The sequence below is a fragment of the Enhydra lutris genome, unplaced genomic scaffold (assembly GCF_002288905.1).
Source record: "Enhydra lutris kenyoni isolate GAN:26980312 unplaced genomic scaffold, ASM228890v2 scaffoldscaffold25, whole genome shotgun sequence".
Classification (NCBI taxonomy): domain Eukaryota; kingdom Metazoa; phylum Chordata; class Mammalia; order Carnivora; family Mustelidae; genus Enhydra; species Enhydra lutris.
Window position 1 is genome coordinate 24,277,251 of NW_019154109.1, and position 19,061 is coordinate 24,296,311.

At 40.3% G+C, this 19,061-nt stretch overlaps 1 protein-coding gene across 2 annotated transcripts in view; it reads left to right on the forward strand.

Annotated features, from left to right (window-relative positions):
* LOC111151022 (transmembrane and coiled-coil domains 1) overlaps nucleotides 1-19,061 on the forward strand; it is a 45,011-nt gene that overhangs the window by 5,700 nt on the left and 20,250 nt on the right. The window contains exons 3-5 of one of the 2 annotated variants that reach the window (XM_022508727.1): nucleotides 1,002-1,061; nucleotides 11,049-11,095; nucleotides 12,806-12,873. In XM_022508727.1, coding sequence (XP_022364435.1) covers nucleotides 1,002-1,061; nucleotides 11,049-11,095; nucleotides 12,806-12,873 — 175 coding nt within the window. Of the gene's footprint in view, nucleotides 1-1,001; nucleotides 1,062-9,913; nucleotides 10,104-11,048; nucleotides 11,096-12,805; nucleotides 12,874-19,061 lie in introns of those variants that run through there. The other variant, XM_022508728.1, reaches the window with a different exon arrangement.

Consider the following 19,061-nt stretch of genomic DNA (forward strand, 5'->3'; position numbering starts at 1 on the left):
ATTCTCTTTAATGCAAGTTTTAGAAATAACACATGTGCTGTACTGTTTGCTGGTAAATGAAGTATGCTAAGATACTATATGGAACAAAGAAAGTAAATAAACTAAGTAAAGGTAATTTTTGATATTCCTGTTCTTGGTCCATTCATAGGTGGACTATGATAGGTATATAGGTCAAAGATAGTAAATGTAAAATATAAATATATTAATTATTTCTCTTTAAAAGGTTATTTTTACTCTATCATCATATTAATTGACATGCATACAAAGAAGTTGGTCTTAGCTTTTTCTGTCTGTTTAAGTAATCTCTCTGCCCTCCGTGGGGCTCAGACTCACAATCCCGAGATCAAGAGTCGCATGCTCTGCTGACTGAGCCAGTCAGGTGCCCCGGTTTTAGCTTTTTGACTCTGTTGATCTCCCTTCCCTAATGCATATGTCTGTCTTGCCAGTTTTCAGTATTACAATTGTTATGCAATTAATTGCCCTCACTACATACTCTTTAGAGGGCAAGAATCATGTTTATGTTTTCATCTATCTAGAACAGTGCTGATTACTTAGGAACCAATAACTGAATAAATGAATTCCTACCTTTTATAGTGAATATGAGACTGGTCCTATAATTAACCATGGTTACCTGAGAGAACAGAATTTGAAAATCATACTTAGACTCAACCTATGGCAATCACCCTCAGCTGATGGTCTGAAAGCCATTTTCATTTTTATTATGTTCCATTAGTTATTATTATTGTGTCCTTATGCAATCCTGTATGAGTGTTTGGTTGATGATGCTTCCAGTATTGTTGTCTTGGTCTTAGATTGTTGTGTCTGCCTTCTCCTGTCAGCAGGTGTGGGAGCAGATCAGTTAACTTGCTCATAACCATAATCAAAGGCAGTGTGCAACTTTCTTGTGAGCTGCTTTCGTTGGTTCAACTGTGATAAAGCAGCCTGTATTTCTTTAGTATAATACATAATTAATTTTTACTGTGTTACTCTGTTGTTTACAGTGGAAAAGAAGAAGGAAACAATAACAGAGTCAGCTGGTCGACAACAAAAAAAGAAAATAGGTAAGATGAATTATTGGTATACACAAAATGTAGAAAAAATAAGTTTAGGAAATTTGGAAAATTTAAAATTGGAAAAAGAAATTCTTAGTGATGAAAATATAATAAAGTTATTAACAGTGGTGACTCGTGTTTGTATAATTTTGTGATTTACAGAGAGCACTTGCATACATTATCAAACTTGATTTTCTCTTGTCCATTTTCAGGGTAAAATCAAGCAGTTGCTACTGTTTCCTCTTAGCTTTTGAAATTTTAGTTTTTGTAGAATAATGCTGACATTTGTGGCTTTTGAATTTGGCCAAGGGTTCTTGGCATAATTTGTAAAAGTTTTTTTTTTTTTTTTTTTTCATATCTGTGTTGATTATTTCCAGTTAAGTCTGAGTTACTTGTGTTGTTGCCATGGCTTCCTAACTGAGAATTGACTGGTGATGGAAATGCTCCAGGGGGTAGGAAATTTACTGCTGAGTAATTTTTATCTGGTCTGAAAAGTAATGACATGTTTTTGGTTTTTCAGTGTAATTTAGAGCTTAATTACAGAATGTAATTCTGTTCCAAAAAGACAATTTATAAATGATTAGATATGATTTATATTTGTACTTTGTGATGCTTCCTGACTCTAAATTAGGAAAAAAAAAATGTGAAACTGTGTGTTTTATTCAGAAACTATGTCTCTGCGTAGGTCACTGCCATTAAATCCTAGGAAAGAATTCTACCAGACTGGACTATGCCACTATCCTGTTCTGAACAAAACTTTTGAATTTAGTGTTTCGCATGTTTTCTAAATGGCCTGCTCATTTAGTTCTGTGGCAGGATGCTACTATATGTTTTCTCTGTGTCAGTGGCTCTGGTGGATCATAGAGAAACAAGGTAGAAACAGTTCTCTTAGGAAGTCTGGCTAGAGAGGGGAAGACAGACCAGTGCAGTATGGTAAGGTTGTTTGTAGAGATATATTCTGAGTTTTAAAAAAGTAAAGAGAAAGGATATCTAAACAAAACTAGGGGATTAGGTTTTCTTGAAGAGATAACGTTTTCGGGGCACCTGGGTGGCTCAGTGGGTTAAGCCTCTGCCTTCGGCTTAGGTCATGATCTCAGGGTCCTGGGATCGAGCCCTACATCGGGCTTTCTGCTCAGCAGGGAGCCTGCTTCCTCCTCTCTGTTTCTGCCTACCTCTCTGCATACTTGTGATCTCTATCTGTCAAATAAATAAATAAAATCTTTAAAAAAAGAGAGAGATAATGTTTTTATTGAATCTTGAAGCTGTAATGTGAATAACTTAAATAAAAATACAAATAAAGTAGCGTTCAGAATTTATTGAGCACTTATCATATGCAACATACTGAGGTAAACACTTTATATGTTTTAAGATTCTCTTAACAGTCAATTGTATGTAGTAGTGAAGAGTGTTACTTCATTTTATAGATGAGAAGCATGAAGCTTGAGTTAAGTTATTTTCCCTCGGTCAGTCATTCAGTGGTAGATGGGATGAAGTTAGTGGTAGAGAAGGGGTTTGGCCCTGGTCATTTGTAACTTTAACATCCAGTTTTAAGCCCTGTACATCCTAGGCAGAAGGATAGCCATCTCCAAACTCTAGAGGGATCAAATAGTAAGGTATATTCCTGAAGCTATAAATAGTTTAGTGTAACAGATGAAAGAAGGGATGTATAAAGTATAGACAGATGAGGCTAGAGAAATAAGTTGAGTCTGTTGTTCCTAAAGATCTTTATAAATTAAACTAAGGTAATGAGTTTAACTTGTATCCAGAAGACTTTCCATCTTTCCATATCCATTAAAGGATTTAAACAGAGATTGACATCGGATTTTAAGGAAGACAACTCTGACAGTAGTTTGGAGATAAATGGGAGAAGGGATCATTCTGGAGGCAGGAGGTCATGAGGCTTTTTAAAAATCTCAGATGCAAAAATCGCAAGAATCTGAACTTAAGTAGAGGCAGTGGTAATGGAATAGAAGGTATGGATTCAACCGATCTAGAGAAGTAGGAGTAACAGGACTTGATGACTCTTTCGATGTGGCATGTGCAGAGAAGGATGAGTCTACAAAGAAGTCCATATGTCTGATTTGGAAATATTGGAGGAGTAGCACATTGGGATGGGGAGGAAAAGAGAGGATAATTTCAGGTTTGAACGTGTTGAATTTGAAATGCCTGTGTGACAGTAGGTGGAAATATTTGGTACACAGTTGGATATGTGGTTTTGGAGCTAGCAGAGGGATAAAGGCTATAAACAGATATTAGAATCATATACTTTTAAGTAGTAATTGAGTTCACACACAGAGGAAACCATATAAAGTAAGAAAAGGAAAGGGCTGAGGATGGAGAGAGTCTTGAGGAAACAGAGGGAGCAGAAGTGGAACCCTGCAGAAGTATTGCCAGAGAAGTCAGAGAGGGTTTGCCATCGTAGCTGAGGGGAGAGCTTCAGGGGACAGAGAGGATCTAAGGTGTTAAATGTCTAAGAGGCAAATGGAAATGAAAGTTATTGTTAGTGATGTAGCAAGAATGATTTCAGTGGCGTGATGGGGGACAGAAGCCAGTTGTCTAGATGAGGAGAGAATGCAGGGTGAGGAAGTGAAGACATTGAACATAGAACCATTCTATCAAGTAGCTTTGCTGTAAAGGATAGGAAAGATACAAAAATGGAAGGCAGATTGCTCTCTGCCCTTAAGTTGACACACAAACTGTCTAAAATGTAAATTAACTTTAGCATGGAATGCAACCTTGAACTTTTTGCTCACCAAAAAGTATCAGAAGAGAAATAACACCTGTGAAGTGTTGGTTATCAGCGTCTTATCAGGAGTTAACAAGGTGTAATGTTCATGCGAAGTTGTTTAAAAGACAATCTATCCATGCTCTAGATGTGTAAATTTTACTCTGAGATTAAGCCTGCCTCTCTGAAAAAGCTGAAATGTCTTACATTTGAACTAAAGATCTTAGGTTCACCAGTTTTTTTTTTTTTTTTAAGATTTTATTTATTTGACACAGAGAGAGATCACAAGTAGAGAAAGAGAGAGAGAGAGGAGGAGGCAGGCTCCCCGCCTAGCAGAGAGCCCAATGTGGGACTCGATCCCAGAACCCTGAGATCAGGACCTGAGCTGAAGGCAGAGGCTCAACCCACTGAGCCACCCAGGCAGCCCCTCACCAGTTTTTTTAAAGATTTTATTTATTTGTCAGAGAGAGAGGGAGAGAGAGCAAGCACAGGCCGACAGAAAGGCAGGCAGAGGCAGAGGGAGAAGCAGGCTCCCCGCTGAGCAAGGAGCCCGATGTGGGACGCGATCCCAGGACGCTAGGATCATGACCCGAGCCGAAGGCAGCTGCTTAACCAACTGAGCCACCCAGGAGTCCCTCACCAGTTTTTTTAAAGTTACATTTATTATTTGAGAGAGAGGGGGTGTGCATGCTCCGGGGAGGGGCAGAGGGAGAGGAAGAGAGAGAATCTCAGGCAGGCTCCCTGCTGAGCACAGACCTTGTCATTGTGGGGCTCGATCTCAGGACCCTGAGCTCATGATCTGAGCTGACATCAAGTAAGACGCTTAACTGACTGAGCCACCAGGGCCCCCTTAGGTTCCCATTCTTTTTTTTTTTTTTTTTTTTTAAGGATTTTATCTATTTTTATCTGAAAGAGAGAGAATATGAGAGACAGCATGGGGAGGGAAGGGCAGAGGGAGAGGGATAAGCAGGTTCCCCACTGAGCAGGGCGACGGATGCAGCATGTAACTGACTGAGCCACGCAGGCTCCCCTAGGTTTCCCATTCTTAATTTCAGGTGTAGATGTTTTGGCCGTTTTACATTTCCCTCTTCCCCTACATTTCCCACAGAAGGGAAACAAATTTACTTTTGATAAATGAATTTTATTTAGTTCTTTTGTCTAAATAGATAATAAATCCCCCAATACCTCAAGTATTGGGGGATTTATTTTCCGAACGTATGGGATCCCAAACTCAGAAAACACTGAAGTAATCGGTTACAGGAAGGCAGGAACTGTGTTAAAGCCCATCTGGTAGGCAGAGCAAGCCCTGAGATGAAGTGAGACAGTGGGCTCCAGTGTTTTTAAGGCTGCACTATTGTTATTTTTTAGAGATGGGGGGAGGTGCTGGAGGGGCAGAGGGAGAGGGAGAGACTCATAAGCAGTCTTTACGCCTAGCATGGAGTCTGATGTGGGGTTCAGTCTCACAAGCCTGAGATCATGACCTGAGCTTTGCTTGACCAGCTGAGCTCCCCAGGCGCCCCCGAGCTGCACTATTGATATGTCCTTCAATCTCTTTCTGTTGTTCAGCTTCTCCCACTTGCTCTGTAGTGTTTTTCTGGCATTTAGGCTGTGCCTACACCTAACTTTGGCTTGTGTCCTAGGGTTCTGCCTCTATCAGTCTTACAGTGTGCTCTGTAGACCCCCTGCGTCAGTACTGTTACAAGTAAAGGGCTCTGCGTCTTCCTCCCAGACTACTGAGTCAGGATCTCTGGATGTGGGACCCAGGAGTCTGCTGTTTTTAACAGGCTTCCCAGATTTTCTTAGACAAACTGAAGTTTGAGAGCCAGTGCTATATTATAATTTTTCTGTTTCTGCTCCCACAGTTAATTGATTTACTATTCCAAGATTTTCTGGTTTAAATTTCTGAGAGAAGGAATCTGGTTGGCTCAGCTCGTCTCTTTACACTGTGGGTCATGAGAAGGCACAGGGATTGGCTGCCTGCTAGGTCGGTAGTGCAGGGTGGGGGTGATGGGAATCTTTGAAAGGCTGACCCTCAACAAGGACTCTGGTAGGAGGCCGAGACTCACAGATGGCTGGGGAAGAGAGGGCAGGGATTCAGAAGCTTGACTGAGTTGGGGTGGATATCTCTTTTCTTCGTGACCTGGAGATACAGGAGGAAATTTTTGAAATTTAATTTATTTTGGGCCCTGAATTTATATATTCACTCTAGGCCTTTATCCTGTTTGGATTTTCCATAAAAGAAGACTGCCTCAGGCATTTAGTTTAAATTTTGCTTCCTCTCCATTACCAAATCTATGAGAAATTTCAAGGTTATATTATTAATTGGTTTTCATTCAAGACAACTCAGAATGTAGAACTCCCATGGGATATCTAATTCTTTTCATCTATAGAGTGGCACCTGCTATTTTGACCTTCTCTATTATTTAAAAATGGTCAAATCCAACCGGTTGCCTCCTGTATTGATTTCCATTCTTTGACAGAAAAGACACTGGTTATTGACTAAGGTAAATGAGGAAGTGTTCCTTTCTTAAATTATGTTATCTTGTTGCACACAGCCTAATGTTGTCAAATAAAAATGTATAATAGATTGGCTTACTGTCTGTTCATTCTGTGGTCAGAATAGATGCTATCATTGCTACTAGTTGATTCCCATAACTACTACAAGAAATACAGCCCCCCCCTTTTTTTTTTCAGAGATTTTATTTATTTATTTGACACAGAGAGAGAGACAACGAGAGAGGGAACACAAGCAGGGGGAGTTGGAGAGGGAGAAGCAGGCTTCCCGCTGAGCAGAGAGCCCAATATGGGGCTCGATCCTAGGACCCTGGGATCATGACCTGAGCCAAAGGCAGAAGCTTAACAGTTGAGCCACCCAGGTGCCCTTCATATAAACCATGTATTACGTGACTGTGTTGACAGGCTAGTCTTTGTAAATTTATCTAACCCAAAATGGAACATAAAAATTTTATTCTTAGGAATAATTGTTTTTCTTTTGTTTTTGTCCTGGACATTTGAATTTAACGTCTTTGTTTTTATGTTTATGCTTCTTGAGGCATCTTAGCATTTTCTACCCACAAACGGATCAGGTTCATTTCAGATGAAATTTTGCATGTATGATGTTTCCCTGTTAAATATATTTGTTTAGGGGGCACCTGGGTGGCTCAGTTGGTTAAGCAGCTGCCTTCGGCTCAGGTCATGGTCCCAGAATCCTGGGATCAAGTCCCACATTGGGCTCCCAGCTCCATGGGGAGTCTGCTTCTCCCTCTGACCTCCCCTCTCATGCTCTCTCTCACTCTGTCTCTCTCTCTCTCTCAAAATAAATAAATAAAAATCTTAAATATATATACACATATATATATATTTGTTTAGTTTGTTGTTTCTTTATTCTGTTTCTTCTTTTTGTCCCTTTTCTCTACAGAGGCATCTTTTTAAAAATCAACTTTACCTTTTTATATACTATCTTTTTGTTCTCTTCTGTCGGAAATGGCCCCTAGTGAAAAGTGGAGTCACTAGAGTATATAACCTAGACCTTTCAGGTAGCCTCAGACATAATCAGCTGTTAATTGTCCATGAGTGAAATCCCTGTGCTAAGAACTAGTCTTACCGGCTTCTGCTACCCCATCTGACTCAATCCTGTGTAGCTGATAGTGCCGTGCCCCGGATTTATCAGAGATAGGTAGGTGTGAAAGCAAACATCGAAGATACTTGTATCTGTCACCTCCTCCAAAACCAAGGGACTATAAACCTCTTTTTTAATTATTTGAAACCGACTAAAACTACTTTGTATATGGTAGGTATTTAGTAACAATTTGAATTGAAGACTTTTCAAGAACCTTAATGGTGTTATTGTGTAGTGTAATCCTGTGTGGATGTATTATTAAGTCGTATACACATTGTCTAACCTGGTAACAATAACCTTAATGGTTATTGTTTCTCTGTGGACTTAGCTTCAGTAAAACTATGTCACCTCAGTTTGCTCTCAGCTTTTAGGCTCTTTGTGCTTTTTCTATCTGTTTGGGCTATCAGCTTCATCATAAAGGGCTACCCCTTCACCCCGACCCCCCAAAAAGGACTCCTTTCCCTAGAAAAGGATTTTTGGTATGCTGTATCTTCATATCAGGTTTTATTATGTTGCTGAATCATTCATGAAATAATATTGAGCACATACCACAATATTGAGCAACGAAGTACATGCCAGCTACTGAGGTTACAGAGATGAAGAAGGCACAGGATTCCTTGTTCTCCAGGAACCTGCCATCTGGTTGGGCTGATGGGTAAATAAACAGATCATTACAAGAGAATGTACAAACTCAGTATAATGATAAAGATATGCATGGAATATTCTGGAAGCATAAAGAAGGGACTGCTAATCTAGTGTTCAGTAAAGCAGTCATTAGCTATATTTGGCTTTTTTTTTTTTTTTAAAGATTTTATTTATTTATTTGACAGAGAGAAATCACAAGTAGGCAGAGAGGCAGGCAGAGAGAGAGGAGGAAGCAGGCTCCCTGCTGAGCAGAAAGCCCGATGTGGGGCTTGAACCCAGGACCTGGGATCATGACCTGAGCCGAAGGCAGTGGCTTAACCCACTGAGCCACCCAGGTGCCCTATATTTGGCTTTTTAAATTAATTAAAGTTAAATGAAGTAAAAATTTTAGTTCCTCAGTCACAATGGCCATATTTTATTTGCTCAGGAGCCACATGTAATTAGTGAGTACTTTATTGCCAGCACAGATAGAGAATATCTTCATAATTATAGAAAACTCTATAGGGGTGCCTGGGTGGCTCAGTCAGTTAAGCATCTGCCTTTGGCTCCGGTCGTGATCCCAGGGTCCTGGAATTGAGCCCCACATCAGGCTTCTTGCTCAGTGGGGAGCCTGCTTCTCCCTCTCCCTCTGCTGCTTCCCCTGCTTGTGCTCTCTCTCAAATCAATAAAATCTAAAAAAGGAAAAGAAAATTCTGTAGAACATTATTGACTAAGGAGTCAAGATTTTTAAAAAGGAGGTGACAGAGAGCCGAGACTTAAAAGTTGAGTACTAGCTAACCAGGAAGGGCTTGGCTAGGGACAGAATAAAACATTCTAGGTAGAAATCCCAATTGGTCGAAACTGAGGAGTTTCTTGGGATGTGTGGTTTTTAGAGCTAACACTGGAACAATCCTGGGAAAACTGGGACAGTTGGTCACCCAAGTAGAAAGGACTTCCTAGACAAAGGCACTGGATCTAGAGAAAAGTTTCACATCGAGAGCAGCTTACATTTGTTTGGTGTTGCAGGAACCTCTGCAGTACAGTTCATGTGAGGGATTGGAAATGAGGCTGCAGGGATAGACCTCAGACTTGCCGGTGACACTGGAACATGAGCTTGTGGGGGGGAAAGGCCATGCCAGAATTTTAAGCTGGGGAGTATCGTAATTTTGGTCAGTTTTACATCTTAGGTAGATCTGACGGGCAGCTTCGTGGAAGATGAATTTGAGGGAGCAAGTTTGGAGGCAGTGAGATGCTTGGAGACTTGAAGCAACACAGGTAAAGTGTTTAGAAATCCCAAGGACATGGTAATGAGGAGGGGGAGGGTTTCATAAGTATTTATGAGGTATGTGGGGTGTCTGGGGGGCTCAGTTAGTTAAGTGTTCAACTCTTGGTTTTGGCTCAGGTCATGATCTTTGATCTAGGATCAGGCCCCATATCAGGCTCCCTGCTCAGCAGGGAGTCTGCTTGAAATCGCCTCTCCCTTCCCCTCCCCTCCCCCTCCAACTCCCCGGAGCGTGCACACTCCCTTCTCTCTCTCTCTTTCTCAAATAAATACTTCTTCAAAAAATACTTACGAGGTATAATTAATAGGATGTGGTGTTTGGATGAGAAAGGAGGGAGTCGGGGATATGCCAAGGCCTCTAGCATAGGTGATCTCCTATACCTTTTTATTTTGTAGTGGTAGTCCCTTCCCTCTCTAGTTGTTCTATGCCTGTTTACCTTCTCATCATCTTATACCCCAGCCCTCAACTCCCAATTTAAAAACATCTTGTTACATTGTAAGAGGACTGCCCAGATAGCAAAGGAGCTCCCCCCCACCAAGATAGACCTTAGCTCCATTCATTTTTCTTCATTTTGTTCCATTTATCTCCAGGATCCCACTCTCTCCTGCCCATATCCTTCCCTTCCCTGGAGAACAAACTGGACAGGAGCCATTCAGGGCGAGGGATCATGTCTTCATCCCGCTCTGTGCTGTTCGGAAACTGCAGGCCACCCTGCAAGCCGGCCCTCCTGTCGGCCTCTTTGCTCCTCCTTTCCTGTGCCTGCCCACATTTACTCGTCCTCACACCCGTTTATTCTAATGGTAGATATTTTTGTTTTAGAGGATATTATATTTTTACTTTGTAATCTTCCTGTGAGGGTGGGGATTTTTGTGTTTTTTGTTCATTTGTGTATCCCCAGTGCTCAGAAAAGTGCCTGGAATGTGGTAGGTAATCAGTGTTTGTTGAAGTAATTAATCCTGGTGATGGTAATCATGATCAAAGAGAGCAGCAGCAGAGGGTGCCTAGAGATTACTGGCTTGGGAGTTGGGAAACTTGGGAGTCTTGTCCTGGCTTCGCCACGGAATGCTCACAGGTTCTCTACCAAGTCACTTCCCCTTCGCGGGACCTCAGTTTCTTTCTGTAAACAATGAAATCCCTGCGTTGATGGAATTCAGCAAATAATGGCATTGATGTACAGTTGAGACTTTGTTAAGCATTTTGGGTTGCGTGTATATAACAACTTTCTTAAAATATACGTGAAATTTTCTAGCTTTCTAATTCACTTAACTAAAAAACTATGCTTATTTTTAGAGTAATTAGTCTGTAATATGAAAGAACCTGAATTTTAAATTTGTCTTGATTGGCTTTTACTTTTAGACTCTGCTCTCTTGAAGTAACTGAAAGGGGGGGAAAAACATGAGAGATAAATAACTCATATTTGAAGCCTAATTACAATCATTATGTTTACACTTTCCATCAGTATAGTATAAAAGTGTATCTTAATGTATAGTTAAGACACTTAATACCTGAGGTAATTTTTGATTAATCTTTAAAGATTTTTATTTATTTAAATAAAAATATTTTGGTGCTCTGCTGCATTTGAATTTTCTGCTAATATAAAGTATACAATACCACAGGTATTTAGCTGATGTTATTACTAAGTGATCCTGAGACGAAGTGCTTTTATAGTCACTAGTCAGTGACAGTTTAACATCTGCCTTGTGCTCAGCGTTGTGTATATTAATCAGTTTGTTAATTCTTTTCAGAGAGGCAGGAAGAGAAACTGAAAAATAACAACAGAGACCTGTCTATGGTAAGAGTCTGAAGTGTAATATTGTGGTAAACCACAACAAGTTTTATAGAATAAGACTCTGATTTGCATTAAATACACTGTACTTACCTTTTCAGAAATTCACCCACTAATGTCGTGGGTGTTCCTGGGCCAGGTGGAAGTGAAAATATGCTCCTGGGCTTAAACTTCATTTCAGTAATGAGAGAAGCCGTTTCAGGCTGTCTCGGGGGTCATAATTTGTCCCTTTCACACAGTTTTTGCTTAGCTTAGCCCTTATGTTTCGAATGGAGTAGTCTGTTTTCTTTTACTCTCGTGTCATTGCCGAATCTTTGGTTTTCAGGTAACCTGTGTCACGCCAGCCTCTGAGCTGGAGCATCATAGATGGCCTTTATTGGGGCACCTGGGTGGCTCAGTGGGTTAAGCCTCTGCCTTCAGCTCAGGTCATGATCTCAGGGTCCTGGGATCAAGCCCCGAGTTGGGCTCTCTGCTTTGCAGGGAGCCTGCTTCCTCCTCTCTCTCTCTGCCTGCCTCTCTGCCTGCTTGTGATCTCGGTCTGTCAAATAAATAAATAAAATCTTTAAAAAAAAAAAAAAAGATGGCCTTTATTGTTGCCTTTGTTCTTCAAGAGGCCTTTTGTTCTGTGTGTCAGGCATACCGTAAAGTGTAAAGAGAAATGATTTTATTACCCATTAGTCATCATTTATAAAGAGTAGAGTTTGTTCAAGAGTTTTTCTAAGGCATGGGTAGGCTAATTATATGGCTTGACTAATTTTTTCTATTTAATTTCTGTACGTTTATCACAGGACATCTAAACTGTGCAACAGTTGTCTTTGCTTTCTAAGAGACCTTTGCTATATTAGCTTCTGTTTCTTGCAATTCTTATTGAGTAAGGCTGTAATTTAGAAGTGCATCTTTTTGAAAATAGCTTTTCTGTTGACCTACTTATTAAGTGTTTATAAGACCAAATTTGGAAACTATAGAAAGAAGAGAGGAAAAATTGCTGATAAACCTGTCATCCAGGAGCTCAAGTTAGCTCAGTCAGAAGAGCATGAGACTCTTGATCTTAGGGTCATGAGTTCGAGCCCCACATAGGGTGTTGAAATTACTTAAAAATAAAATCGTATAAAAAATTAATAATAAAAAAAATCTTAAAAAAAAAAAACCTGTCACCCAGAGATAATGATTGTTACTCTTACATCAATATGATCTTTTATTTATTTATACTTTTACCACATTTGTAATTAAGTAAGAAGTTAGCTGCAAATAACAGAATACCTAACTATAACAATGACTTAAACAGATAAAGATTTTTTTTTTTACTTGTTCAAGAAGGCCAGGGTTTGGTAGTCCTGGGTTGGTGTAACAGCTCAGTAATGTTATTAAGGACTTAGGTTGGCCATTCTTAGATTATGGTTGTTTGGTTATTTGATGGTACTTTATCCTTTATCTTCAGGCATCATGTTCTTCATTCCAGGCAAGAAGAATGGGCCAAAGGCCTAAAGGGATACTGGCCAACGTTGTCCCTTTAAAGTCCTGTTCGTTCGGTACTGGTACCAGAACTGGGTCACATGGCCACCCAATACTATTCATCAGAAGGGGACAAGGAGAAGGAGGTGGAGGGTGGGTTAGCCAATAAGCAGCTTATTGCTATGGAGTGCAATGTGATGTGAAACCAGAATTTTGGGGTGTGCCTTAGTAGTGTGAAATGACAATGTGCTGGTCTCTTTACAGGTCCGAATGAAATCCATGTTTGCAATTGGCTTTTGTTTTACTGCCCTAATGGGAATGTTCAATTCCATGTGAGTATCCTTTAATAATATGGTTTTACCTAACTGTTGTTCTATATGTGTGTGTGTTTATGAGCAATTAACTTTTTTTTAAAGATTTTCTTTATTTGGGGGGGGCACTAGAGAGAGAGAGCAAGCACAAGCAGGGGACAGAAGGAGAGGGAGAAACAGGTTCCCTGCTCAGCAGGGAGACTTGATCCCAGGACCCTGGGATCTTGACCTAAGCAGAAGGCAGATGCTTAAGTGACTGAACCACCCAGCTGCTCCAGCTTTTTTGGTAATATTTTATTTTGATACTTCAAATTTATAGAAAGATTACAAAAATAATATATTCATTATCCCTATTGACAATTGTTTTATTTTGCTTCATTTTCTTTCTTTTTCCCTCTCTTCCATATCATCTATGTAGTCATTCACACATACATTACGTATGTATTATTCAAGATTATGTTATGGGTTCATGCCCCTTTATTCAGAACCACTAAATTATTTATTTATTTATTTATTTATTTATTTATTTATTTGACAGACAGAGATTACAAGTAGGCAAGTAGGCGGAGAGGCAGGCAGAGAGAGGGGAAGGGAAGCAGGCTCCCTGCTGAGCAGAGAGCCTGATGCGGGGCTCGATCCCAGGACCCTGAGATCATGACCTGAGCCGAAGGCAGAGGCTTAACCCACTGAGCCACCCAGGCGCCCCCCTACTAAATTTTTTAAGAAAGATTTTATTCATTAATTTTTTTTAAAGATTTTATTTATTTATTTGACAGACAGAGATCACAAGTAGACAGAGAGGCAGGCAGAGAGAGAGAGAGGAGGAAGCAGGCTCCCTGCTGAGCAGAGAGCCCGATGTGGGGCTCGATCCCAGGACCCTGGGATCATGACCTAAGCTGAAGGCAGAGGCTTTAACCCACTGAGCCACCCAGGTGCCCCTTTATTCATTAATTTGACAGAGAGCATAAGCAGAGAGATTGGCAGAGGGAGAGGGGAAACACTCTGTGCTGGCAGGGAGCCCAATGCAGGGCTCAATCCCAAGGCTCTGGGATCATGATGTGAACTGAAGGCAAATGCTTAACCGACAGCCAGTCAGGAGCCCCCATAACTACTAAAGTGTATATTTCCTGAGAACATGGACATTTTCTTAGATAACTTCAATCCAGTTACCAAAATCAAGGGTCTTGCACCAACAAATAAAGGCTTCGGCCCAGATGAAAACGTCTTCTGCTGACTCTTAGGTCATAGTTTATTTTAATAGCCTGGGATAGCTTAGAGTCTTGTAATAAGACAGGCTAATATCAGCAATAAATACTCAGAGTGTTTGTCTCAGTATTAACCTATCAACAGTGTTTGGAAAAAATAATTCACAATTGTGTGCATCCTGTTGACAGGGTAGTACTGTAAATCTAATTTTCAAAGACTATATCTCTTTAATGATGAGAGTGTTGGCATAAGGCTTAAGTCGGGAGAAGTCTTGACTTGTAAACTAAGTTGTGAAACATGGAAATAATCAGTTTGGCTTATGTTCGTTATTTACAGTAGGAAGAATTTGTTAGATTACCTTTTTAGAAGAATTTTCCAGTTCTTTCATTCTTTTCTGTGGTTAAAACTAGAACTTGGTATACAGTTTTGATTTGAATCCATAGTTGGTTCAGTTACTAAATGAAGCTAATATATTTGATTATAATCATAGAATCACGTAACTACAAAGTATTATAATGTATTTCTTATGTTTCTTTCTTCTTTGAGTCAGTAATCATTTTCATTTGCCTGCCTTTGATTTTTCTCCCTCCAGTTTTCAAGTGTCTGTGAGTATACTACATGAATATTTATAGGTTTCAACTATTTTTAATATTTATTCGGGTCAAAAAGCTGCACGCCGTTTTTTTGTGCCTCACACTGTGGGAGATAAAAGAAAATTGTGCAGCCTGAGCCCTCACGCTGCTTGTTCCCTTCAAGTAGAATAGACATCTCTATAAGAAATATTGATTTACTAGTTAAAAAGTTACTGTTGTTTTTTATGTGGGGGTCATTGTAACTTGTTGAAGAGCCATTATAGAGAGAAGTTTTAGAGAGAGAGAGAAGTTTTATAATGAGAACTCCCCACCCACCTCAGCTGTATTTGCTGCTCCCTTGGGCTTCAGACCAGCCTGTCCCTGGGCCTCAGAGAGGCTTGTTTCTCTCTACATTATTTTTGAGACTCACTTGGAACCTGTCATGTTCTCTGCCAAAGCATAGCTCTTCCTGATACTTGTGTGTCTTTCAGTGGGTCCCATTTCTGGTCAGCTGGAACTGAAAGCTTTCTTGCTTCCCTCCTTCTCTTCCTTTCAGCCCACATTTCTCGTGTTTCCACCCCGTCCCAGATTCAGTGCTGGACACCGAGTTATCTCTAACATTGTCAGTCCTCGGTTCCGTCAGTGAACAGTTCCTGTTTATTCTGCCTCTCCGTGTCTTTCGAGTCATCCATCCGTCTGCCCATCCATCCCTCTCTCCTTCCCTCCTCCCTCTCCTCTTCATCCATGCTACACCAGCTCTTAGCAGAGTTTCAGCCCATTGCCTTTCCTCTCTGCTATTACCCCTTGACCTCGGGCATGCCGGTAGCTTCCCGGCTCCTCTCCATCCTCAGGGGCCTCCTGTCACTGCAGCATTAAGGTGACCATCCCCAAAACACGTACCAATTGTCTAATAACCGCATCTGCTCCTGATGGAATAGTAGCTGTGTGTTGGCCACTGTTGGCCTTTATGTGTGTTGCCCTTGTAATCTTAACAGCCTTCCGAGATGAGTATTACAGTCTTTGTTTTACTGATGAGAATATGAGACTCCCAAGTTATTTAACTTGCCCAAGGTTGCGAAGCTAGTAAACGTTGAGCCGGAGTATAACTCGTGTCTCTGACTCTAAAGTCCTTTCATAGCATCGTGCCACTCAGACTCCTGACTTGAGTCTGGACTTCAACCTGGCGTCACCATGCTTTGACCCCAGCCTGTTCCAACTTTATTTCTTTTTACTGTTTACAAACTATTGTGTTCTGACTGCACTGTTCACTGTTCCTGAGATACACATTCTTTCATGTGAATTTTAGAATCACTCGTGTATCAGCTTCCCTTTAGGATAATCCCATTTGAGTTTTGACTCAGATGTTATTTAATTTATATGTTAGTTTTGAAGTATTAGACACCTTTATAATTTTAAATATTCCTATCTAGAAACATTGCGTTTCTGCTAAGTCCGTTTTATGTGCTTTTGTAGTTTCTTTCCAAGTAAGTCGCTCATGCATTTTATATCTTCTAACTCATTACTACTGGTATAAAAGTAGGTTACCAATTTTTGTTACTTTATTCTGCAACTGACCGTCTTGCTGAACTCTAATAGGGTCTGGTATGTTTTAGTTTGGTTCTCTAATTTTCTAGGTAGATAATCACATGATCAGACAAATAACTTGGTCTCATTCTTTCCAGAATTTCCCCTCCGTCCTTTCTTCCCTGCCACCTTCTTCTCCTCTCTAGTTCTTTTTTTTTTTTTTTTTTTTAATTTTTATTTATTTATTTGACAGAGAGCACAAGTAGGCAGAGCAGCAGACAGAGGGAGAGGGAGAAGCAGACTCTCCGCTGAGCAGGGAGCCCAATATGGGACTCGATCCCCGGACCCCGTGATCATGACCTGAGCTGAAGGCAGCCGTTTAACTGACTGAGCCACCCAGGCAACCCCCTCTCTAGTTCTAAGTTGAATTAGAAGAACCAGAAGAGGGGCACCTGAGTGGCTCGGTCAGTTGAGCAGCTGCGTTCAGCTCAGGTGATGATCCCAAGATCCTAGGATCCAGCCCCACACTGAGCCTGCTTCTCCCTGTCTGTCTCCCAGCTTGTGGTCTCATTCTCTCTGTCAAATAAATAAAAAAAATTAAAAAAAAAAAAACAAACCCACCAGAAGAGAGTAATAACTTAATAATGAAATACTAAAGATAGTCTAATAAAAATGGGGACCAAATGAATATAATAGTTGTATTGCTGCTTTGATAATTGTGACATTTCTAGAGGACTGAGGTTTTCAAAGCCATATATAAGAACATGTGGGGGACAAAGCACTTCCATTGTCAGCAGAGGCCCCATGGGCTTTCTCTGCAGAATTTTCATAGCATCGTCACGTGTGGACCATCTAGCACTGAACAGCAGTCTCTCCTGTGGTCCACAATGTCCTGTGTATTTCCATTTTATTTTTCCACGCTTAATGCTCTTGAGTCAAGGCCCATATCTGAAAAGCATATACTGTATAATGATTATTCAGCAACTATTTGTTGATTACACTTTTAGGCCGTAGACTAATATTGAAATGCCTGACTATTTATGGAGTTCATCAGTACAAGATAAAATATCAGATGCCTTTTCTCAAAGCCATGGAGCTCAAAGAAGTCAAATACAGTATCTTCAGGAGGAAAATGTTATGAAAAACTTCATTATATTCAAGCTTCTTGTAGAAGGCTTCTATTGGCAATAAGGAAGACTGTTCTTTGCTCTTTGTTCTTCAGTATATTTTCTTTTTGTCAGCTTTCTTATTCAGAACACTGGCAACAGTAGCTTTTTACTTGTTTTGTTTTGCAATACTGGTGTAGAGGTTCATGTAAGTGTTTTACTATTTATTCAAGTGCTGTTTGATTTTTTTATAAGACTTTATCTTTTTAGAGCAGTTTTAGGTTTACAGAAAAATTGAGAGGAAAGTACAGACATTTCCCATCTACCCTCCACCCCATGCATGACCTTCCCCACTAGCAACTTCCCTCGAGGGAGTGGTACACTTGTTCGAGCTGGTGAGCCTGGGCTGGCACCCAACCACCCGGAGTCCACTGCTTACATTAGGGGTCCCTCTTGGTGTACATTCAGTGAGTTTGGACAAATGTATAATGGCATGTAGCCACCATTATGGTATCATACAGAGAGGTGAACTGCCTTAAAACTCGTCAGCTCCGCCAATTCATCCCTTTCTCTCCCACCCCAACTCTGTAGCCACTGATCTTTTAACTGACTCCAGAGTTTTGCCTTTTTCAGACGGTCATATAGTTTGACTCATGCAAGCGTATAGCCTTTTCAGATTTGCCTCTTTCACTTAGTAATATCCATTTAAAGTCCCTCCATGTCTTCATGGCCAATAGCCCATTTCGTTGTAGCACTGAATAATATTTCATTGTCTGGATGCACCAGTTTATCCATTGATAACTAATTTACTTCCAAGTTTTGGCGATTATCAGTGAAGCTGCTGTGAACACCCGGGTGCAGGTTCTTGTGTGCACGTAAGTTTTTCACTCCTTTGGATAGATACCAAGGAGCACAACTGCTCGGCTGTAATTCATGTTTTTGTTCTGGTCTTTGTGCCCTATGCATTTAAAAATATATATTATTATTGTGTGCACACTAGAAGTTTTCATTGTTGTAAAAGTATTATTGTTGTGTGCACACCAAAAGACTGTGAGCACCTAAAAGTTACAGGCTATATCTCTGTTTTTAAAAAAAAAAAATTTTTTTAAGATTTTTATTAATTTATTTGACAGAGATCACAAGTAGGCAGAGAGGCAGAGAGAAAGGAAGGGAAGCAGGCTCCCCGCTGAGCAGAGAGCCCGATGCGGGGCTCAATCCCAGGACCCTGAGATCATAACCTGAGCTGAAGGCAGAGGCTTTAACCCACTGAGCCACCCAGGTGCCCCATCTCTGTTTTTTATAAGCTGGCATATGCAATGAGAAGTCTAGTACATATTTTGATTATATTATTCAATTTTTAATGTAATTTCTCAGAGTTTCTCCTGGATCATCTGTTTACTGTAGAATGGAATACACTATCTCTAATATACCTTTTAATTTGTTGACAACTGGAAGCTTTTAAGAAAAAAGCCTGAGGTTAGATGCAAAGATCTTGAATTTCCAGATTTCCAAAGAAGCAGTAGGAAGCACTGCTTTTAGCTGTTTATTTCTTTTTGGCTTTTCATCCTGGATCATTTCCATAAAGCTGAAATGAAACATTACCATCTTAGAATTAGAAGAGATCTGAAGTCATTTAACACATAACTTCTGTCCCAATACAATCTCTCTTCAGTAATACCTCTAGCAGATAATTTTCCATCCTCTGTTTAATTATTGCCAACAATAGCCTGAGGGTTTCTGAGATAATATACTTTTATTGAGTAGTTTTTAGGGTTTGAAAGTAATTTCTCTTACTGAGCTA